We start from the raw sequence: 23,277 nt of genomic DNA, 5'->3' as shown, positions 1-23,277 counted from the left end.
CGGCACGGCCGGCCCCGGGATGCTGCTATGGGGCCGGGGCGGGGGGCAGGCAGGCAGAGGCTGTTTTCCTCCCTCTGTGGTTTTCTGCGTCACTTCTGGGCTTGTTTGAAGCCTCAACCTGGCAGCTGCCTCCCCACATACTATAAAGGAGGGGGGGAGATGGGGGGCTCGGTGCTCATCCCCTTCCCGGGCTCCCGCAATCTCTGCAGAGCACATGGGGCGCGGATGGAGCCTGTGATGGGTGCAGCGTGGGGCATCCAAAGGAGAAGGGGGGGGATTGGGGGGGGCAGAGATGGGAGGAGAAGCTCCCAATGAGGTGTTTTGGGAGCAAACACACTGGAAAACCAGCGCAAGCGTTAACCTGAGCCCTGGATCCCTATGGGAGACCTGAGCCCCAACCAGGCTCTGTTGGTGCTTCCTCCTCCTCCCCGGTGTGTGCTGGCTGCAGCATCCCCATCACCACCATCTGCAGTCACTGATGGAGGTGAGAGGCACCAGAGCAGGAAATGTGCCATGGTTGGGTGCTGCAGATGAGGTGATGCAGGGCACCCATGGCACAAGACGGCACATCGTGCCATGCCGTGCCGCACCGTGCCATGGAGCAGCTCCCGCATGGAGCCAGGCTGAGAACACTGCGGCTGCGTGGAGACCTCACAGCAGCTCCCAGTGTCTGAAGGGGGCCACAAGGATGCTGGGGATGGACTCTTCATCAGGGGCTGGAGTGACAGGACAAGGGGTGATGGGTTCAGACTGGAACAGGGGGGATCCAGCTTGGATATGAGGAAGGAATTCTTCACTATGAAGGTGCTGAGGCGCTGGCCCAGGGTGCCCAGAGAAGCTGTGGCTGCCCCATCCCTGGCAGTGTTCAAGGCCAGGTTGAACACAGGGGCTTGGAGCAAGCTGCTCCAGTGGAAGGTGCTGGGATTGGAGCTGGATGAGCTTTAAGCTCCCTTCATCCCAGCCCATCCCATGGTTCTCTGGTTGCATTCCACACCACTCCAAGCCACTGCAAGCCCACAGACCCCAGCAGCACCCAAAGCACCCCAACGGCCCCATGTGCTGTGGATGGGGAAGGCTTTCCCCAGGGTACATCCCCTCTTCTCCCCATTGCTGCCCCTCAGGATCCCGGTGTCTCCCTGCAAGGGCACACGCGGGGCCCAGCAGGCAGGGTCAGGACATTGATCCAGTGCTATTGAATCCCTGTGAATCCAGGTCATGCGTGCTGCTCCCATCGACACAGAGACAGGATTGGGCCCGGAGGGCAATGAGCTTCCCAAGCGGCGCAGTGGGGTTATGAGAGCTCCCATCCCCTCCATGGGCACCGGATGCTCTGGTTGCCCTGGGAGTTTCCTGTCCTTTGGTCTGAAGGTTTTCCATGACCCAAGAGGAAGCCCATTGGGTGCTGCAGTGTCTGTGGGTGCTGGGTGCAGGCAGCGATGCTTAAGGAGGTCAGGCAGAGATGCAGGGTGATGCCAGCACCGTGAGCATCCCATCTCCGGCATCCCTGGGGATAACCCAGCTGGATCCCAGCCCCTTGCAGCCTCCATGGCTTGGGCAATGCTTTGGGATAGGGATGTAAGACTTGCTCCTGGGTTAACCCTTTCCATAGTGCTCAGTTCTATGGGCAGGAGCTGCGCCCCATCACCCCAAATGGACCTGGGGTCCATGATTCACCCTGTGCAAGCCAGCATGAGGAAGCTCCACCTCCCATGTGTTATCCAAGGCTCCCTGACCCCTTCCAGCACCTCTGGAGCCCCCCGGGATGCTGCAGCCAGGGTTAGAGCATCCCTCCTTACTGCAGGCGATGCGAGGCAGCTCAGCACCATCCGTGTGCTGGGATACATAAGGGTGACTGCAGCATCTCCCAGAGGTGCGGGTGGAAGGGGGAGCGATGGGATGTGCTCACACGCTCCCTTTGGAGATGCCTTTGGTGATGCAGGAACGGGCTTGTTGGCTCCAACACGCTGCTGTGGTGGGAAGAGCCTGATGCAGGAGCAGCAGCTTCCCCGTGGCCTCGACGTACCTGGAGGTGACACATTCCCAGTGGGAATCGGGGTGTCCCCCCCTTGCTCATTGATACCCACAAGGGCATTGGTACCCTGAATGTGAGCATCAGCATCCCTCAGGGTGGGATGGGGAGCACCAAGAGCAAAGGTGGCATCACCCAGGCACAGCAGTGGGGGAATGGGGCACCCCCTGTCCCCGCTGGCTGCCGGCACCCATCTCCTCGCTCCTCTCCCTTTGTGTGGGGTTCTGGTGCTATTCTGGTGCTTCCGGCGCCGTTGTTGCGGTGCAGCCCCTTTGTCGGGAGCCTCTCGCCTCGGTGAAGAGCTGGAGGATGTGGTGGGGAGGCAGTTTCCATGGGGCAGGGCTGGAGGGTGAGCTCTGCTGCGGCTCCGCCTCGTCCTGGGGTGGAGGTGGTGGAGGGGATAGATGGAAATGATGGAGATGGAGGTGATGGAGATGGGGGTGATAGATGGAAATGATGGAGATAGAGATGGAAGTGATGGAGATGGAGGTGGTGGAGGGGATACATGGAAATGATGGAGATGGAGGTGATGGAGATGGAAATGGTGGAGATGAAGGTGGTGGAGATGGAGGTGATGGAGATGGGGGTGATAGATGGAAATGATGGAGATAGAGATGGAAGTGATGGAGATGGAGGTGATGGAGATGGAAATTACAGAGATGGAGGTGATGGAAATGGAAATGGTGGAGATGGAGGTGATGGAGGTGGAAATGATGGAGATAGCGATGGAGGTGGAGGTGATGGAGGTGATAGATGGAAATGATGGAGGTAGAGATGATGGAGATGGACATGGAGATGGAGGTGGAAATTACAGAGATGAAGGTGATGGAGGTGAAAATGATGGAGATATAGATGATGGAGAGGGGGGTGGAAGTGGAGATGGAGATGATGGAGATGGAGGTAATGGAGGTGGTGGAGGTGAAGGTGATGGAGGTGGAAATGATGGAGATGGAAATGGTGGAGATGATGGAGATGGAGACGGTAGATGGAAATGATGGAGATGGAGGTGATGGAGATGATGGAAATGGAAATGATGGAGGTGGAAATGATGGAAACAATGGACATGGAGGTGATGGGAATAGAGATTCTGGAGGTGATGGAGTGGTGGGGACCATCCCCATGGGCTGCATGGCCCATGAGGACCCCACCACAGTGCTTATGGCTCGTGCAGCCCCCACACCACAGTGTCCCTGTCCCCAAGCTGTGCCTGGCACCGGGTGATGTTCCCTTGCTCTGCATCCTGCCAGGGCTTGGCTGGACCAGGGGATGCTGCAGCTTTCACCCCAGCACGGGGGATGCTGGATGGGAGGATCCATGCCTTGGGACCCATATCCCACCTCCTGAGCTCTGGGTGAGGGGGATAAACCCACCCTGGGCTGGATGTGGGCTCTATCCCACCTCGGTGTCTCTCTCACAGCCCCATATGGGGGTGAGAAGGGTCCAGGCCCCCCAGCACCACCGTACATCCTGCACCATCCAGTGTGCTCAGGATTGGACCCTGGTGCCAGCATCCCTTGAGTCCCCCAGCCACATTTATGGGCACAGTGGAAATGATGGAGATGGAAATGATGGAGATGGAGGTGATGGAGATGATGGAAATGGATGAGGAGGACCATGGACCAGTAACCTCCGTATCCACCACTGTGTCACCATGGAGTGCTGGGGACACTATGGGACACCACCACCCCAAATTCCCCCTGCACTGATGGCCACCCCAATGCTATAGGGCTGGATGATACCATGGGTCTGGTCTGGCTCCAGACCCACGGGTGATGCTCCTCACCATGGCTGCAACCACAGAAAGGACCACTCTGGGTCCCTTATCCCCCAGCTGGGAACCATCGGTGGCCCAACCTCCCTATGGGGCTGGGGACCTCCATGAGCAAAGGACGCGGTGATCCAGCAGGAAAAGCTTTTAATGGGAGCACATAACCCATCAGAGCGCATTGGGGCAGCACCAGCACCAGTGTCTGGCCCCAGGATGGAGGAGACCCAGCAGTGCCAGGGCCCCCGTTGTGCCCCTCAGTACAAGGAGCCCTGGATGTCATCGTAGTCACTGCCCTCGGAGGGGTCCCCCTCCATCCATGGGGCCGGGTCCCCCGTTGTCTCCATGCCCTGGCTCTCGGACCACTCCCCCGAGGAGGTGCTGGAGCTGTCATTGGGCTCGGGGGCTGCTGCGGATACAGGGACCCCCCCACATCGCAGATGGGGCAGCGCTGGGGGGGGCACGTGGGGCGCTGGGGAGACGGGGTCAGATCGGTACCTGCTCGATCCCATGGGGTCTCTGCATCCCTACTCCCATCCCCATCCCTTTCCCATCCTTAGGGTTGCCCCACACCAATCCCCATCCCCAGGGCTGTCCCCATCCCTTCTTCCATCTCTGCTTCCGTCCCCAACCCTCTTTCCATCCTTGGGAACCCCCGACCCCAATTCCTCTCCCCAGAGCTGTCCCCATCCCTATTCCCATCCCCTGGGGCCTCTCCATCTCTGCTCCCATCCCCATTGCTGCTCCCATTCTTGTGGTCCCTTCACCCCAGTTCCCCCCTCCATGGCTGTCCCCATCCCTGCTCCCATCCTGTGGAGTCCCTTCATCCCTGCTTCCATCCCCATCCCTGCTCCCATCCTTGGAGTCCCCCACTCCATTTCCCCCCTCACGACCTATCTCCATCCCTATTCCTATTTCTACTCCCATCCCCTGGGGCGTCTCCATCCCTGCTTCCATCCCCGTCCATCCTTACTGTCCCCTCACTCCAATTCCCCTCCCCAGGGCTGTTCCCATCCCTGCTCCCATCCCAATCCCTGCTTGGGATCCCCATGGCCACACATCCCTCCAGCAGCACCCACCGGAGCCGGTGCAGCCGCGGGCAGTGGGTGCCATGTGCTGGTGGGTGCCACTGTCGGGGTGCCCCGTGCAGACCGATGGGGACACGGTGCCATTGCAATAGGGCTCCATGGACATGGATGAAGAGGTGGAGGTGCTGCCATGGGATGTGGATCCCGGCCTGGCCGGTGCTGTGGGATACAGGGACATGAGCCCCACACTGAGGGTGGCACCCAGCACATCATACGGGATGAGCACCCATCACTTCACACGGGATGAGCACCCATCACTTCATACGGGATGAGCACCCATCACTTCACACGGGATGAGCACCCAGCACATCACACGGGATGAGCACCCAGCACATCACACGGGATGAGCACCCATCACATCACACGGGATGAGCACCCAGCACATCACATGGGATGAGCACCCAGCACATCACATGGGATGAGCACCCATCACATCACACGGGATGAGCACCCAGCACATCACATGGGATGAGCACCCATCACATCACACGGGATGAGCACCCAGCACATCACATGGGATGAGCACCCATCACATCACACGGGATGAGCACCCAGCACATCACACGGGATGAGCACCCAGCACATCACACGGGATGAGCACCCAGCACATCACACGGGATGAGCACCCATCACTTCACACGGGATGAGCACCCAGCACATCACACGGGATGAGCACCCAGCACATCACACGGGATGAGCACCCAGCACATCATACGGGATGAGCACCCATCACTTCACACGGGATGAGCACCCATCACTTCACACGGGATGAGCACCCAGCACATCACACGGGATGAGCACCCAGCACATCACACGGGATGAGCACCCAGCACATCACATGGGATGAGCACCCAGCACATCACATGGGATGAGCACCCATCACTTCACACGGGATGAGCACCCAGCACATCACACGGGATGAGCACCCAGCACATCACATGGGATGAGCACCCAACACCTCATACCCTCCTCAGGGAACGGCTCCATCCCATCCCTGTTGGCCATCAGCAGGAGGAGCTGTTCCCGGGGCTGCCGGCGCAGGGAATCTATGGGAAAGGGATGGAGGGGCCATCAATGGGGCCACCCCACGGTGATGGGGGTGCGGTGGTGGGTGCGATGCTCACTGTGGAAGGTGGACAGGGCCATGGGGGGTTTGCTGCTGAAGTCGTAGTGTTCGTAGTCGGAATCAGAGTCGGAGTCCTCGGGAAGGGCTGCGAGCAGCGGGATGCAGGGGTGAGATGGGGATGGGACAGCCATTGCCTATAGGGAAGCGGGACAGTGACATACCTGGTCCCTTGGGAATGCTCGGAGGCATCTCCCTGTAGTCATTGGAGGCCCCGGAGCACACATTGGGGTGCTGGGTGCTGTGGGTCACCAGGACTGGTCCAGAAAGCCCGAGGGAGGGCACGGTGTGGGCTGTGGGACAAGGGGATGTGATGCTCAGTGGCTCCATGGGAATGGGATGGCCATGGATGGGCTGGAAGTGACACCGCATCCATGGGCAGAGCCTGCCGTGCCCCTGGGTGGGTTCCTTACCGCTCCTCTTCCTCACCCTCAGCAGGGCAGCGGTGAAGGCCACCACGGTGAGCAGGAGCAGCGCTGCCAGCACCAGGCAGAGGATGAAGAGGGGCATGTGCAGACAGGACCATGATCCTGCGGCCGAGGAACCTCCATCAGCTGGGATAGAGAACGGACACAGCTCGTGGCACCTCAGACATCCCTTCCTGCAGGGATGTGGGACACCCGGACACCCCTTCCTGCCGGGAACAGGAGAGGGAACGGGATGCTCCGGAGCTGACGCTCTGCAGGGCGCTCACCTCTCAGGACCGTGACGTTCGGTGTCACCGTTGCCATCGGGGTCGGTGTCTGCAAACCCAAGGAGCCTGGAAGGAGGTGACAGGGATGGGGGGGGGACACAAGAAGCTCATCTATGGGGGTCCCCATGGCTGAACGCTCAGCACCCCACTACCCACCGAGGCACAGAGAGGAGGAGGATGGAGACCCGTACCATTGCAGACGACCCCGGCCGCCCGCGACTGGTAGCAAGGGGATGACTTATTGAATACCCAGTGGCAATAGGCCAGCGATGGCTGGAGGCTCTCGCACTTGTAGAACATCCTCCCGGGCAGCGTGTGGCCGTAGGAGAGGGCTTGGAGCGGGGCCCCGCAGCCCAGCGAGCGGCACAGCACCCTGCGCTCCAGCTCGTACCAGGCGCTGTCGCACACCGTGCTCCACGTGCCATGGAACAGCACCTCCACCCGGCCCGCGCAGCCATCCCGGCCCCCCGACAGCCGCCACTGGTGATGCTCTGCGGGGATACAGGGAAGGGGGACGCGCGGATGCATCCCGAGGGCGTCTCCGTCCTTGGGTGCAAGGGGCATGGCTCATGGAATGGGTTGCAAGGGAGCTGCTCCAGGGGAAGGTGTCCCTGCCCATGGGAGCTGGATGAGCTGTAAGGTCCCTTCCAACCCAACCCTTCCATGCTACCCACCAACCCACCTGAGCACACCACGCCGGCATCCTCCTTATGGGTGCAGTCGTGCTCCCGCGCCGCCGGGCATTCCCAGAGATGCTCCTCGTGTCCCTTGCACCCCATTTCATCCCGCAGGATGGATCCGTTGCCTCGGCCGTAGGCGGCACCGCCGTGGACGCTCACAGCACGGCCGCACCGCAGCTGCCGGCACACGACGTCGGCATCGGCCAGGTCCCATCCGTCATCGCACACCGTGCCCCAGGCACCCTCCTCCTCCATCTCCACCCGGCCCTCGCACCGGCTCTGGCCCCCGGCCAGCCGCAGCGCACCGGGACCTGTGGAGGCACGGGATGAGGGCCCGGCCATGGCGTTCCCCTTTGGGAGCAGCGGGATGCGATGCCAGCATCCACAGTGTCCCAATGGGATGCTGGTCCTGCGCCGCTCACCTGGTGCCACCGAGGTGTATCCCACTGGGGTGCTGGGAGGTCCTGATGGATCCAGGGGGGCTGCAAGGAGGAAAGGGAAGAGGATGGGGGTCAGAAGGGGGGGGGGGGCAGGAATGAGCACCCATAAAGTGATGCTGTTTTGGGGAAGGATGCTCAAAATGGCTTCCCCAGCTGCACAAAATGGACGGCTCCGCGGGGGCCCCTTCTTGCACCCCTCAATGTCAATCCCGAAGTCCTTACATCAGCCCTGGGATGGGGATGTCCCTCAGGTCCAGATCCTGGTGTGGGATCTGCTGACAGGATGGGGGAGGCAGAATCCGGCCCTAAATGTGGTGATTTGGGGGCAGGACTCACGGGTGGAGAAGCTGAAGCGTTGGGTACCACGATCCCGGGATGCTGCTGCGTCCCCGCTCGCTGCTCCTGCTGATGGAGAGGGGCTGTTGCTGCCTTTACCTGCCTGTACCTGCCTGTACCTGCCTGTATCCCCAGCCTGGCCCCTCTGAGCCATCACTGCAGGTGAGTGGATGCTGCTGCCACCAAGGTCCCACTTTCGGCTTTAGGACACCCCAAAGGCTCAATCCCATCCTCCTTGCCCCCTCTTTCCCATCCCTTCCCTCAATGCACATCTACAGCCAAGCCACTTCTCCATGGTTATCACTGGAAAACCCCATCAGTTGCTCCTTTGGGATGAAGGATTCACCCCCATGCTTGCAGCTGAGGTGCCTTCAGCATCACCACCACCACAACCATGGCTTGCTCGGTACTCCGACGGCACAGATGAGTTTTGACCAAAAAAGGGCACTTTTTGTCACTGCTGCATCCTCCCAACGTGCTGATGGAGCCCAGTCCTTGGTCACAGATCACTCTTGGAGCCCATTCCCACCTTTGGTCAGGGATCACTGTTGGAGCCCATTCCCACCTTTGCTCATCCATCGCTGTGAGAGGCATCAATAGGTTTTTAAGGGGATGTGTTGGGTGGGTGTCTCCATGGGAAAACACCCCTTTAGGCATTGGGCTTTGGCTTAGTGATAAAGGATGAGGTTAGGGATGAACATAGGAGCTTGGGATGAGCTGCTCCATAGGGTCCTGGTGCTGCTGGCACCATGCTCGAGCCCAGAGCATCGTGTTGAAGGTGTGGGAAGCAGCCATTAGCGGAAGCGAGGGTGATGGTGGCCATTCCCCATTGATCTGAGGCTGTTCCTGGCATCCCTGTGGATGTGAAACCACCCTAAACCCTGCTGGGGACGGTGGGGAGCAAGCGGCATCAACACCAAAACCATCCCCGGGTGATGCCGGTGGCACCAGGAGGGGTTTTGGTCCTGCCAGCAGCAGGAGAGCATCGCAGGGCTGGGGGTGGGATGGACCTGAGGGATCCCAGCCCCCTTATTCCTTACTCCCACCCAGTGAGGGGCACAACGAGGGTGCAATGACCACAGCAAGCACCTTGGGAAGGAGAAAAGCTGAGCTTTAGAGGGCACCATCCCTGAGCACCATCCCTGTCCACACAGCACCCCCTGCCCCAGCAGCACCCAGCCAGGAGGTGACCAGGACACCAGCAAGGGATGGGAAGGGGAGGGATGAGGATGCTGATGTACCTTGTCCGGATGCCGCAGCAGAAAGAGCCACCGCGATCAAGCAGATCCTCTCCATCCTCCTCAGCCGATGTGGGGCAGCCCCATAGCGGTCGGGGAGCTGTGGGGCGCGTGGTCCTGTCCCCTTCTAGCAGCTCAGGGCCATGGTGTGGATGTGACCCGGCGCGGTACCCGCTGCTCTCTGCTCCCTGCCTGTGGCTGGGGATGCAGGAAGCCAGCTCAGCGCCGTGGGGCGGAGGAGCTCGATGGGGTGGGTCCATCCTGCACTTTCAGAGGGAGGAAATGGGGGGTCTGGGGGAGGTGAGGTCCATGCCACGCACCTCCAGCATCCCTTGGGGTGACGGGAGGCACCGGGACCATGCTCAGCCCCTGCAGGATGTGGATCTTTCCCATCACGTCACGGGGATGGGACAGCATCACGCAGTGGGGCTCAGGCTCCCCCAAGTGCTAGGACCTCTATGGGGTGATGGAGCAGAGCGTGGGGCTCCTTCCTCCTCCTGTGGGGTGGGACGTGGGCAGGAGGGTGCTTGTGAGGTGGGATGTGGCCTCTCAGTGCTGCTTGATGGAGGGTCCCTCGCATCCCGATCCACCCCATGGCATGGAGGACCCGCAGGGGACAGGCCATGGTGACCCTGAGGACGTGCCACCGGTTAGCACTGGAGGAAGGGGGGTGGCAGCAGGCAGCTGGGTGCTGTGAACAAACTGGGTCCCATCCTGAAGGGCTCTTCCCTAGCACAGGGTGCCCAGAGAAGCTGTGGCTGCCCCATCCCTGGCAGTGTTCAAGGCCAGGTTGGACACAGGGGCTTGGAGCAAGCTGCTCCAGTGGAAGGGGTCCCTGCCCGTGGAACTGGGTGAGCTTGAAGGTGCCTTCCAACCCTAGGGAACCCCAGGGGGTTGTTTGGTCAGACCCTGAGGCTCTGATGGGTGCTGATGGGTGCCCATGGGGCTCAGACACCCCTAGAGCAGCAGAGCCCCAGCTTCGGTGCTGAGGACCACAGTGGGGGTGAGCAGAGCCCCCAGCCGGGGAGGAAGCAGAAGTCACGTTGGCTGATGGGGACCTTCAGTCCTGGGCCATCCTGTGATGCTTGCATGGAGCAGGAATGAGGAAGCAGGAGGTGGGGAGGGACCAGAGCGCAGGGCTGTGATGGGACACTTGGTGTGGTGAGGAGCCGACACCAAGCCCTTTGGTTCTTGATGGGGATGATGGAGGGCTTGGAGCAGGCAGCATCACATCCAACCTGGTGCAGCCCCTTCGCCTGGGGGGGAACCCATGCATCCCATGCCTGCCTCTTCCTCCCGGGGGCCTCCTGCCTGCTCTCACCCGTTGGATGCTATAGTTCCCAGTGCCTGCCTGGGCTCCAATGGGTCTGTGGTCCTCAGCCTGTGCCTGTACCTGGTGGCCGTGGCTCTGCTGCCCATCACCACGGTGCTGGATGGGAGCAGCATCTCTGTGGTCCCCGTGGGGAGCTGTGGGGATGGTTTGAGCCCCATATGGGGCAGGGGGAAGGAGGATGGGGATCCTACCAGGAGCAGGGTGATTTGGGGGTGTGTTGGGGTCGAGGGGATGGGAATGGACTGGAATGGGCAATCCCTATGGTATCCCAAAATAAAGGGACTTGAGGCTGTTATTGCCAGAGGGACGCTTTGCTGGAGCTTTGGGACAAGCCCAGGAGCAGGCAGGGATGAGCCGGATGGCAGGAAGAGGAGGAGGAAGGCAGGAGGAGGAAGGAGATCCCTTTCCCCAAGGTCACCCTGCCTGGACCACAGCCAGCACCAGCCTTTGGAGCCATCCCATGACCAGCTCCCACGTGGAGCCAGCGTCAAGGGCACGGGCAACGGCAATGCCCAGGAGCAGGGGGTCAGGATGCGCCCGGTGCCACAGCGCACAGGAGCTGCTCGTGTCCTCTCCAACACTTTATTGCCTGTCGCAAGGTCAGGGTGAAAACCCCTCCATAAATAACAGCCCCCGGCACACGGGACAGGTACAAAACATCAGTCGTACAACCCCGGATGCGCGGGTCAGGGTGAGGGGACGCGGGGAGGACGCGGGGACCCGCCACAGGACGCAGCATCATCATCACTATGAACACAACGGCGCAATGAGACCCTAAGCAGTAAGGACACCCTCATTTCCTAGGGTCCCCAAGGACCTGGCTAAAAGACCCCAGCACCACCACCACGGGCCCTTGGCTGGAGGCTCAGGTCGCCACAAGGAGCGGTCCCCAAGCCCACGTGTGTGTGGGTCCCTATGGTGGCACAGGGAGGAGGTCGGTCCCTTACTGCCTTGCCCTTGACCCGTGCTCAGGAGCTGCCCCGGATCCTCTCCATGTAGCTGCGGAGCTCCTCGGGGTCCCGCAGCCCCATGTCCTCGCACACCCAGCGGATGTCGTCCTCGCTGGCCACCAGGATGGATTGGACCTTGGGGACGGGCTCGGGGGGCTCCTCGGGGGCCCGCGCTGGGGCGAAGGTGACAAATTCCACCCTCTTCCTCCGGCCACCCCTTGGGGCTCCACCTTCCCCATGGGGCTGGGGAGCAGCCGGGGCCGGGGTGCTGGGGGTACCCCCTGCTTCGGAGCCGCAGCAGCAGCGCCCATCGGTGCCCTCATCGGTGGGGGGGGGCTCGGGCTGCCGCCGGTCCAGCTGCCGGCTCAGCTCCTCCTGGTCGGTGCCCAACCAGACCCAGTTGTGGGGCTGCGGGGCCGATGGGGCCGCAGCATCAGGCAGCTCCTTCTGCTGGTAGCGCAGCACGAAGAAGATGCAGTTGACGAGGAAGATGAAGATGGCCAAGCAGAAGACCCCCAGCAGGACGTACATGCCGATCTCCAGGTCGGTTACGCGCTCCGGAGCCTTCACTATCTCCTCCTCCTCCTCCTCCTCCTCCTCCCCAGCGCGGTTACGGCCATACCCATCCTCCTCTTCCTCCGAGGAAGACCCCAACCCTTGGAGCTTGGTGTTGGCCGGTCCTGCTCCCATGGGATCCCTCCTCCGCGGCTCGCTGGCCGCCGTCACCGCCTCTCCCGACATCGCCCCTTCTGCCCTTTGGAATGGGGAGCTGGGCCCATGGGGGCTACCGGGGGTGGTGGCGCGGTGGCCCCCCAGCACCTCGAGCCAGGCGGTGCCGGTGGCCAGCGCGGCAGCACGGGGCCGGCCGCGGCGGCAGGCGTCCGGTGGGTGCAGGCTGAGCTGCAGCAGCGCCCCGCGCCCCGGGCCCTCGGCCACCACCCATGGGTGCGCGGTGGGGACCCCCGGGGAGCCCCCCACGGTGGCCACGGTGGGGTCGAGCGAGGTTAAGGTCAAGGCTGTGTCCTGCCATCCGTAGAGCTCCAGCGGGGCCAGAGTGTGGTCGGAGAAGGACAACCAGATGGAGAGCGTCGCCTCCTGAACGGGTGGAGGGCGGGATGGGATCGGGAAGCATGGGATAGGTTGGAAGGGACCTTCAAGCTCATCCAGCTCCAACCCCAACCCCTTCCACTGGAGCAGCTTGCTCCAAGCCCCTGTGTCCAACCTGGCCTTGAACACTGCCAGGGATGGGGCAGCCACAGCTTCTCTGGGCACCCTGGGCCAGCGCCTCAGCACCCTCACAGGGAAGAGCTTCTGCCTAAGAGCTCATCTCAGTCTCCCCTCGGGCAGGTTAAAGCCATTCCCCTTGGCCTGTCCCTACAGGCCCTTGTCCCAAGCCCCTCTCCAGGTTTCCTGCAGCCCCTTTAGGCACTGGAGCTGCTCTGAGGTCCCCCCTGGAGCTGCACAGCCCCAGTTCACCCCCCCCAGCTCTCACCTGCTTGGGCACCTGCAGGGTCCCTGTGCCCATGGCACTGGCGGTCACCAGCCCGCGGTGCCCTGGCTCTGCCCGTGCTGCCAGGGACAGCCCCGACACGAGCTGGGCCCGGAGCTCCGTCACCGTCACCTTCTCCTCCGACACCACCAGCGTCTGCTCCCCCAGGATGGAGTCCGACAGCGGGGAGCGGACCTGCGGCATGGGGGGGACACTGTGAGCCCCCAGGTCACACCGCCAGCCCCTGACACCCCTAGCCTGGACCTCAGCCCCTCCAGTTCCCCCCCTCCGTCCCCTCCATCCCTCCCTCCATCCCCTCCATCCCCCCTTCCATCCCCTCCATCCCCCCTTCCATCCCCTCCATCCCCCCTTCCATCCCCTCCATCCCCCCCTCCGTCTCCTCCATCCCCCCCTCCATCCCCTGCATCCCCTGCATCCCCTCCATCCCCCCCTCCATCCCCTCCATCCCCCCCTCCATCCCCTCCATCCCTCCCTCCATCCCCTCCATCCCTCCCTCCATCTCCTCCATCCCCCCCTCCATCCCCTCCATCCCCCCTTCCATCCCCTGCATCCCCCCCATCCCCTCCATCCCCCCCTCCATCTCCTCCATCCCCCCCTCCATCCCCTCCATCCCCCCTTCCATCCCCTGCATCCCCCCCATCCCCTCCATCCCCCCCTCCATCTCCTCCATCCCCCCCTCCATCCCCTCCATCCCCCCCTCCATCCCCTCCATCCCCCCCTCCATCCCCTGCATCCCTCCCAGCTCCCCTCTGCCCACCTCGAGCCCTCCATCTCCCTCCCTCTGGCTCCAGAACCCCCCTCCAGCCTCCTCCTTGCATCTCTCCAGCCCCTGCACCTCTCCGGCTTCCCACAGCTCCCCTCTGCACCCCTTTATCTCCCTCCAGGACCCTTTACACCACTCAGCTCCCCCAGGGACACCCCTGCACCCTCCCAGCTTCCCGCCCGACCTCTCAGGACCCCCTATTTCCCCCAGAACCCCCCTATCTTCCTCCAGGAACCCCCTGCACCCCCTTACCTCCCCCCAGGACCCTTCTGCACCCCCACCGGGCACCCCTGGCACCCCCGTATCTCCCTCTAGGACCCCACTGCTCCCACCCAGCTCCCTCCTTGAATCCCTTTTGCTCCTTCGAGGACCCCCAGCTCCATCCCGGACCCCCCCCCCCCCATCCCTACCTCCACCGAGGTGACCCCGGGCTCCCTTCCCACCAGGACGGGTCCCGGCTCCAGCGCGGCCACGCGGGGGTCCTGGACGCGGGTGCGTGCGGCCACCAAGGGGGTGACATCGAGGAGCCAGGCGGGGCCGGGCAGGTACGCGAGGGGCCGGCCCCCGTCCAGCGGCCGCGCCGCGAAGTGCGCCAGGACCCGCAGCTCCGTGCGCTGGAACTGAGGGCGGCAGCCGCGCCACCGCCGAGCCGCGTCCCGGGCACCGGCCGCTGCCTCCTCCGGAGCGCTGCGGGGCACCGGGAGGTGGGAACGGGGCGGGGGGGAACCGGGACACGGGGATGGGGATGGGGATGGGACATGGGGATGGGTGGTACTAGGACATGGGAACGGGACACGGGAGATACGGGGACATGGGGATGGGGATGGGTGGTACCGGGACATGAGGATGGGACATGGGGATGGGTGGTACTAGGACATGGGGATGGGACACGGGGACGGGGATGGGGATGGGTGGTACCGGGACATGGGGATGGGATATTGGGATGGGGATGGGTAGTACCGGGACATGGGGATGGGACACGGGGACGGGGATGGGGATGGGTGGTACCGGGACATGGGGATGGGATATTGGGATGGGGATGGGTAGTACCGGGACATGGGGATGGGACACGGGGACGGGGATGGGGATGGGTGGTACCGGGACAAGGGAATGGGACACGGGGATGGGGATGGGTGGTAACAGGACATGGGGATGGGACACGGGGATGGGGATGGGTGGTAACAGGACATGGGGATGGGATATGGGGGATACGGGGACATGGGGATGGGACACAGGGATGGGGATGGGTGGTACCAGGACATGGGGATGGGATATGGGGGATACGGGGACATGGGGATGGGACACAGGGATGGCGATGCGGATGGGTGGTACTAGCACATGGGGATGGGACACAGGTGGTGCCAGGACATGGGAACGGGGCATGGGGCACCAGGATATGGGGATGGGACATGGGGATTGGGAGGGGGATGTGTGGTACCAGGACATGGGGATGGGACACAGAGATGGGGATGGGGATGAGTGGTACCGGGACATGGGAACTGGGCATGGGGGCCACTGGGACACGGGGATGGGACATAGGGATGGGACATGGGGGCACCGGGACACGGGGATGGGGCATGGGTGGTACTGGGATATGGGGATGGGACATGGTGATGGGGGGACACATGTGATACCGGGACAAGGGAATGGGACACAAGTGGTACTGGAACGTGGGGATGGGAAGGGGCGGGCAGGGGGGATGTGTATTGAGTGCGTGAGGGCTCAGTGGGGCAGGGTTGCAGAGCACCATGGGGTTTAATGGGGCAGACACACACGTCATGAGCATGTGAGGGCTCAGCAGGGCAGGGGTGCACAGTGCTATGGGGTTTAATGGGGCAGGGATATGTGTCATGAGTGTGGTTAGGGCTCAGTGGGGCAGGGGTGCACAGTGCTATGGGGGCTCAGCAGAGCGGTCACTCATGCACTGAGCACACAGGGGCTCAGCAGAGCGGTCACTCATGCACTGAGCACACAGGGCTCAGCAGAGCGGTCACTCATGCACTGAGCACACAGGGCTCAGCAGAGCGGTCACTCATGCACTGATCCTGCCGGGGCTCAGCACCCATCCCCATGGCCCCAGCGCTCACCTCTCGGTGCCCGCGGGCAGGCGCCAGCCCCGCACTTGCTCCAGCGCCGTGTCCCCGAGCTGGACGCGCAGCGGCAGCAGCGGTGCCCACACGGTGAAGCGCAGCGACGCGTGCAGGCGCCGGCACCAGAAATCCACCCGCGCCCCGCGCGCCCCACGGCTCTCCTTGCCCCCCACGAACACCGCGGTGCAGCCGTCCGACACCTGCGCCATAGAGCGCATAGAGGGGGGATATAGGGGGGATATAGGGAGGGCTATGGGGGTACTGGGGGGATCTGGGGGTCCCGCTCACCTGCAGGACCTGCTTGTCGGCTGACTCGCACCCGGGGGGCTCCGGGAGCTCGGTGATGCCACCGCCTGCCTCCACTGCCACCAGTTTGACCGGCACGAAGCGGGGGACCCCCGTCAATGGGGCCGTGTTGAGGATTTCCAGGTCCTATGGGGTGGAATGGGGCTGAGCACATGGCTCCATGGGGGTGATGGGGATGGGATGATGGGGATGGGGTGGTGGGGATGGGATGGTGGGGACGGGGTGGTGGGGATGAGGTGGTGTGGAGGGGATGGTGCGGATCGGATGGTGCAGATGGGATGATGGGGATGATGGGGATGATGGGATGATGGGGATGATGGGATGATGGGGATGGAATGATGGGGATGGGATGGTGGGGACTGGATGGTGGGGATGAGGTGGTGTGGAGGGGATGGTGCGGATCGGATGGTGCAGATGGGATGGGATGGTGTGGAGGGGATGATGGGGATGGAATGATGGGGATGGGATGATGGGGATGGGATGATGGGGATGGGATGGTGGGGATGGGATGGTGGGGACTGGATGGTGGGGATGAGGTGGTGTGGAGGGGATGGTGCGGATCGGATGGTGCAGATGGGATGATGGGGATGATGGGGATGATGGGATGATGGGGATGATGGGATGATGGGGATGGAATGATGGGGATGGGATGGTGGGGACTGGATGGTGGGGATGAGGTGGTGTGGAGGGGATGGTGCGGATCGGATGGTGCAGATGGGATGGGATGGTGTGGAGGGGATGATGGGGATGGAATGATGGGGATGGGATGATGGGGATGGGATGATGGGGATGGGATGGTGGGGATGGGATGGTGGGGACTGGATGGTGGGGATGAGGTGGTGTGGAGGGGATGGTGCGGATCGGATGGTGCAGATGGGATGATGGGGATGATGGGGATGATGGGATGATGGGGATGATGGGATGATGGGGATGGAATGATGGGGATGGGATGATGGGAATGAGATGGTGGGGATGGGATGGTGGGGACGGGATGGTGGGGATGGGATGACGGGGATGGGATGGTGGGGATGGGATGGTGGCGATGGGATGGGCAGGATGGAATGGGCGGGATGGGATGCGATGGGGGGTACCCACCTGTACAAGGGGGACGAGGGCACGGACATCCCGCTCCGACACTTGGATCTCCCACACCAGTTTGTCCTTCTGCGCCTCGGGGTCCTGGCCTGGGTACTCCACTTGCCACGTGAGGGGCCGTGCCGGTGCCAGCCCCCCCGTCCCGTTCTCCACTGCCACATCCAGATGCAGGAACTCCTCGGAATCAGCCACCCTGTGCCATCATATGGGGGTCAAGCTGCCCTTTACCCCCCACCAATCCCCACACTGGGCCAGACCGGGATGCATGAGCCCCATGGTGGGTATCCCCTACCTGGAACCCCCACCAGCATCCCTCCGGCACGTCACCACCACCGTGGAGTGCTTGGGACCACGGGCGCGCTCCACTTGCGTTGTCCATGCACCGGGCACCCCGGCTCGGGCACCCACCACTTGCAGCCCCTTCTTGGCCTTGATCCTGCCGGAGCATCCCCATCAGACCTCGTCCCCATCCTTCTTTGTGCCCGCCCCCCCCCCGCACCGGGAGTATCCCCGCATCCTCTCACCGGAGCACCAAGTGGTCAGCGGTGAAGTTGCGCCGCAGGGCGATGGTGGCGGTGAAGCGGTGCCCCGGCCGCAGGCTGGCATCGGGTACCCGCAGCAGGACCTTCTCATCCAGCCTCACCTCCTGCCACCGCACCGGCTCCGCCGCCCGCAGCTCCAGCGAGCCCAGGTACCGCGGGGCATCGGCGGCCCGGCCCCGCTCCCGGCTCCCGCCGCGGCATTCCCGGGATCCCGTCACGCTGTAGTGCAGCTCGGCCGGCTCCGGGGGCTCGGGGGAGAACCAGCGAGGGGGGATCTCCAGCTCCACCACGCAGGCGCCCAGGGGTGCCTGGAGGGGAGAGCGGGGTCCTGGTTTATCCCGGTTTATCCCGGTTTATCCCGGGTGGGGGCTGAGGGGGGTGAGCCCACGGTGACCGTGGTGGCACTGACCTGCAGGTGGCATGAGCCACGGGCCACCCGGCCGCGGTGGTGTGCGTGGAGGGTGACGCAGGGCAGGTCTCGGTCCTTGGGGTGATCCCGTTCCATGGGGTGATCCCAGTCCATGGCGTGATTCCGCTTTCCAGGGTGATCCCACTCTCCAGGATGTGCCCGCTCCTTGGGGTGATCCCTCTCTTTAGGTTGATCCCAATCCTTGGCGTGATCCCGCTCCTTGGTGTGATCCCGGTTCCTGGGGTGGTTCTGCTCCTTGTTGTGATCCCACTCTTCAGGATGATCCCACTCCTTGGGGTGATCCCAGTTCCTGGGGTGGTTCTGCTCTTTGGGGTGATCCCACTCTCTGGGTTGATCCCACTCCTTGGGGTGATCATGGTTCCTGGGGTGGTTCTGCTCCTTGGGGTGATCCCACTCTCCAGGATGATCCCGCTCCTGATGGTGTTCCCACTTCCCGGGGTGATCCTGCTCCCTGTGATGATCCCGCTCTCCAGGCTGATCCCACTCCTTGGGACGATCCCGCTTCCCAGCCATCCAGTCAGGCCCATACAGATGGAAGAGCACACGGGCAAAGGGCTCCGCCGGCGACACGGAGCTCTCAATGGACACAGCCCGCACAGCCCAAGCTTCCCTATGCTCCTTCCCCATGGGCACCTCCTGCAGCGGGACAGGGATGAGGGCAGCAGGATGCTGAGCACCCCCCCATAAAGGATGCATGGGGACGGGGGTGTTTGGGGACCACTTTACCTGCCGGGTGCTGAAGGGGGGGTAGGTGGCCTGGAGCAGGGGCTGGGTACCGGGGCTGTGCTGCAGCACCAGGAAGGTCTCGGTGCGGGTGTCCATGGAGCTGTTGATGGGGATGTCCCGGTCTGCCCGTTGCAAGCGGTAGTACTCGGGTACACCGAGGAGCTCCAGCTCTGCCGGGAGGTACACGGGGTCCGGGGGGTCCCCGTGCCCCCTTGCTATGGGGACAAGGGGTTGTGCCACTGTGGATGATGGGCTTCGTGCCCACCTCCAGGAGAACACTGGTGCTGGCCCCATAGAGCATCCCCTCCATCCACGCCACCCCCACCGTTGGGGACAGCATCACCCCAACTTTGTCCCTTGGGTGCTGCTCCCCCCCATTCATGACAACGGGAGGGGGGGGAGCAGGGAGGGTGGCATCCCGGTGGGAGGCACGGGCAGGGCTTAGCTACCCAGCGAGGAATTGGGAAAGGAGGGGGGGATTCCCGATGGGAAGCAAGGAGGAATTTCACAGCGGATCCTGCGTTCCACACGGCGGGATCCTCTCGGGATCGCGGGGGATCCCGTGCGGCGGAAGCGCCGCACGGGATCCCCCGCGATCCCGAGAGGATCCCGCCGTGTGGAAGCGAATCCCGACTGCGGGAATGGTTGCGGGGAAGGGGGAAGGATTCACCCCATATCGCGATCGCGATCGGTACCGGTCGCACTCACCCGAGGAGCAGAGCAGGGCCGCGGTCAGCAGCGCCAGCCGCGGGCCCGGGGCCGGTGCCGGGGACATGGCCGGGCTCGTCCGCCGCTCCCGTCCCTCCGCCTCCCGCACAGACAATGGGGCCGGGGCGGGACCCGCACCGGCACCGCCTCGTCCCGCCGGGTCCTAAACACCGGCTCTCGCCCGCCCTGTGCAGCGCCGACCACCGCCTCCCGTGCCCGGCGCATTCCCATTCCCATCCCGCTCCCCAGCCCCATTTCCGTCCCTATCCCCATTCCCACCCCCTCCTGCTCCCCATTCCTATTCCCATCCCACTCCCATCCCCATTTCCTTTCCCATCCCCGTCGCTTTCCCATCCCACTCCCCATTTCCATCCTTATCCCCATTCCCATCCGATTCCCCATCCCCATTCTCATCACAATCCCATCCCCATTCCCATCCTGCTCCCCAGCCCCATCCCCATTCACATCACCACCCCATCCTGTTCCGCATTACAGTGCTTATTCCCATTCCTATCCTGCTGCCCAATCCCATCTCTATTCCCAACTCTATCCTATTCTCATCCCCTTCCTATTCCCATTCCCATTCCATTCCCCATCCCCATTTCCATCACTATCTCCATTCCCATCCGACTCCCCATCCCCATTTCCATCCTTATCCCCGTTCCCATCCTGTTCCCCATCCCCATCGCCACCCCATCCTATTCCACATCACACTCCTCATTCCCATTCCCATCCAGCTCCCCAGCCCCATCTCCATTCCCAACTCTGTCCTATTCTTATCCCCTTCCCATTCCCATCCCTATCCCTCCTCCAGGACATGGGTTACAACGAGCCCTATTGAGAGACCCCCATTGCGGGGGGGGGCTCTCAGTGCCCGTCCTTCCCTATCCCACCCTGACCAAGATAACCGGGGGCCACCAGGGACCACCCGGGTCACACTGGGGGCCACTGGGGTCAGACATGGCCGGGGGGGGGGGCGCTCACAGCAGCAGCCCCAGGGATGGAGGCAGGGTTGGATCCTGGCACAAAGGACAAAGCCCCCTTGTCCCCCTCAGCACCATCAGCAGAGGGAGAAGGATGAGTGCACCCCAACCCCCCCCTTTCCAGACCGGGATTGGGGGGGTCCAAGCATCCCCAAGGGGGGCCCCCCCGTATCCCAACTGGGGTCCATGGGCAGAGCAGAGGAGCCAGACTGGGATGACCCCGGCTTTATTCAGACCCATGTACAAAACCAGCTTAAAAAGCAGCTTTGAACCCGAGCGCTGACAGCGGGGGGGGGGCTGCACCCCCCCATAGGGTGAACCCCCCTTTCGGCCTGAGGTCGGGAGCAGGTTCCCCCCCCCAGGCGCAGGGAGGTCCCCAAGGGTGCAGGGGGGTCCCCCCCACCCTGGGGAAGGCACTTTTGGCTTGGGAGAAGGCACTGGGAGCACGTCCCCAGCTTTTGGGGTGCTGCAATGCGGGGGGGGGACGACACACGACACCTTCCTGTATGTAATGGGGGTCCCAGAGGGATGCGTGTTGGGGGTTCCAGAGCCAAAGCAACGGGGCACAATGGGGCAGCTCGTGAGGAGCGTGCTTGGGGGTCTCCCTCCTCCCAGTTATGGGGTCCCCCCCCTGCTGCCATCAATGGGAGCACCCCCAGCTTTTGGGGTGCTGCAGCGGGGGGACCCCGTCTGCGGGACAAGGGGGCGCAGGGGGGGGGATGTTCCGGGCCCCCCCCCCCTTCTGCCTCCGCCGCAGCCCCTCCACGTCCCAGTGCAGGCTCCGCACCGCAGCCTCCAGGCGCGGCTCGGGCTCGGGCTCGGGCTCGGGCTCGGGGGGGGGCCCCCGACGGCCTCCGGGGGAGGCCCCCGCCACCCACAGGAAGGCGCCCAGGGAGCAGCAGCGGCAGCGCCCGGGACCGCAGGCGGGAGCCGAGCCCCGCCAGCGCCGCCAGCGCCCAGAGCAGCGCCCGCTGCACCGCGGGGGAGCTGCAAGGGAGGAGGGGGCGCGGCTGGCACCGGTGGCACCCGTGGGGGGGACTGGGGGGGCTGGTGTGGGCAGCGCTGGTGGCAATGGTGGCACTGGTGGCACCCATGTGTGGTACTGGTGGTACTGGTGTCATTGGTGTCACCGGTGTGTGCAGTACTGGTGTCACTGGTGTCAGTGGTGGCAATGGTGGCACCCATGTGTGGTACTGGTGTTACTGGTGTCACTGGTGTGTTACTGGTGTGTTACTGAGGTGTGTTACTGGTGTGTTACTGGTGTCACTGGTGTGTTACTGGGGTGTGTTACTGGTGTGTTACTGGTGTCACTGGTGTGTTACTGGTGTGCGTCACTGGTGTCACTGCTGTGTCACTGGTGTGTTACTGGTGTGTGTTACTGGTGTGTTACTGGTGTCATTGGTGTGTTACTGGGGTGTTACTGGGGTGTTACTGGGGTGTTACTGGGGTGTGTTACTGGTGTCATTGGTGTGTTACTGGTGTGTTACTGGTGTGTTACTGGTGTGTTACTGGGGTGTGTTACTGGTGTGTTACTGGGGTGTTACTGGGGTGTTACTGGGGTGTTACTGGGGTGTGTTACTGGTGTGTCACTGGTGTGTCACTGGTGTGTTACTGGGGTGTTACTGGGGTGTGTTACTGGTGTGTGTCACTGGTGCCACCGGTGTCAGGCAGTGGGGCCAGGCCCCAGCACTCACCGTTGACCCCGGCAGCCACCAGGAGGTCCCGCAGGATCCCGCAGAGCGCGCCCAGGGCAGCCGAGAGCCGGGAGGAGATGATCCAGGGAGCGCTGGAGAGGAACTGCGGGAGAGGGGGATGGAGGGGACGGATGGGATGGAGCCCCCATTCCGTGTCCCTCGTGTGCCATAGGCATTGGATACCCTCGGGATGCAGCCCCCGTGCTGGGCCCCACCTCGGCCCCTGCTCGCAGCAGCCGCGATCCCAGCGCGCTCCCCAGCGCTCCCTGGCCACCAGGATACGGGTGGCGCGGGGGGGGGGGGGCAGGCACCATTGCACCCCCATAGAGACCCACACCCCCCATAGCCCATAGGGACCCACACATCCCATGGGGCGCCCCACTTCTCATCACCCCCCCGTGCCCCATTTACCCCCCCCATCACCGTTCTGGCCCGGGTGACCCCATCTCGCTGCGGGCACCCTCGGATCCCCCCCCCATCCCCATGATCCCCCCATCCCTCCTTGTCCCAACCCCACCGGGTCCCCCCCATCCCATTGGGACCTTCCCAGTACCCCGTACCCCCCAATCCCACCGGGACCACCCCATACACGGGTCTCCCCCACTTGGGACCCCCCCAATGCTCTCAGTGCCCCCCCACCAACCGGGACCCCCCCAATCCCACCGGATCCCCCCCCACGGTCTCCCCATCCCATCTCCCCCCCTCCCGCTCCCCCTCTTCCCTCCCCGGGCAGCGCTCATTGTCACCGCACGGG

At 63.4% G+C, this 23,277-nt stretch overlaps 2 protein-coding genes across 2 annotated transcripts; both read right to left on the bottom strand.

Moving 5' to 3' along the window:
- Positions 1-4,051: 4,051 nt before the first annotated feature.
- On the bottom strand, positions 4,052-9,786 carry CD6 (CD6 molecule; the record flags this gene model as incomplete). The annotated part of the gene is given in 11 exon segments (XM_080618349.1): positions 4,052-4,266; positions 4,874-5,041; positions 5,848-5,928; positions 6,007-6,082; positions 6,084-6,298; positions 6,419-6,559; positions 6,700-6,765; positions 6,891-7,190; positions 7,382-7,690; positions 7,802-7,861; positions 9,714-9,786. Coding segments are annotated over 11 exon segments (1,704 nt in total).
- A 1,908-nt stretch (positions 9,787-11,694) lies between these two features.
- On the bottom strand, positions 11,695-19,928 carry TMEM132A (transmembrane protein 132A; the record flags this gene model as incomplete). The annotated part of the gene is made up of 12 exons (XM_080618876.1): positions 19,847-19,928; positions 19,139-19,353; positions 18,897-19,048; positions 18,392-18,482; positions 17,965-18,290; positions 17,733-17,876; positions 17,441-17,633; positions 16,328-16,471; positions 16,037-16,239; positions 14,360-14,636; positions 13,169-13,360; positions 11,695-12,771 (listed from the first exon to the last, which is right to left on the bottom strand). The coding sequence occupies exons 1-12, from the start codon at positions 19,911-19,913 to the stop codon at positions 11,695-11,697; spliced, it is 3,081 nt and encodes a 1,026-aa protein (XP_080475002.1). The 5' UTR covers positions 19,914-19,928.
- Between the last annotated feature and the right edge of the window lie 3,349 nt (positions 19,929-23,277).

Source organism: Psittacula echo (genome assembly GCF_963264785.1).
Source record: "Psittacula echo genome assembly, chromosome: 5".
Taxonomy (NCBI): Eukaryota; Metazoa; Chordata; class Aves; order Psittaciformes; family Psittacidae; genus Psittacula; species Psittacula echo.
This window is presented reverse-complemented; position numbering and strand designations above follow the sequence as displayed.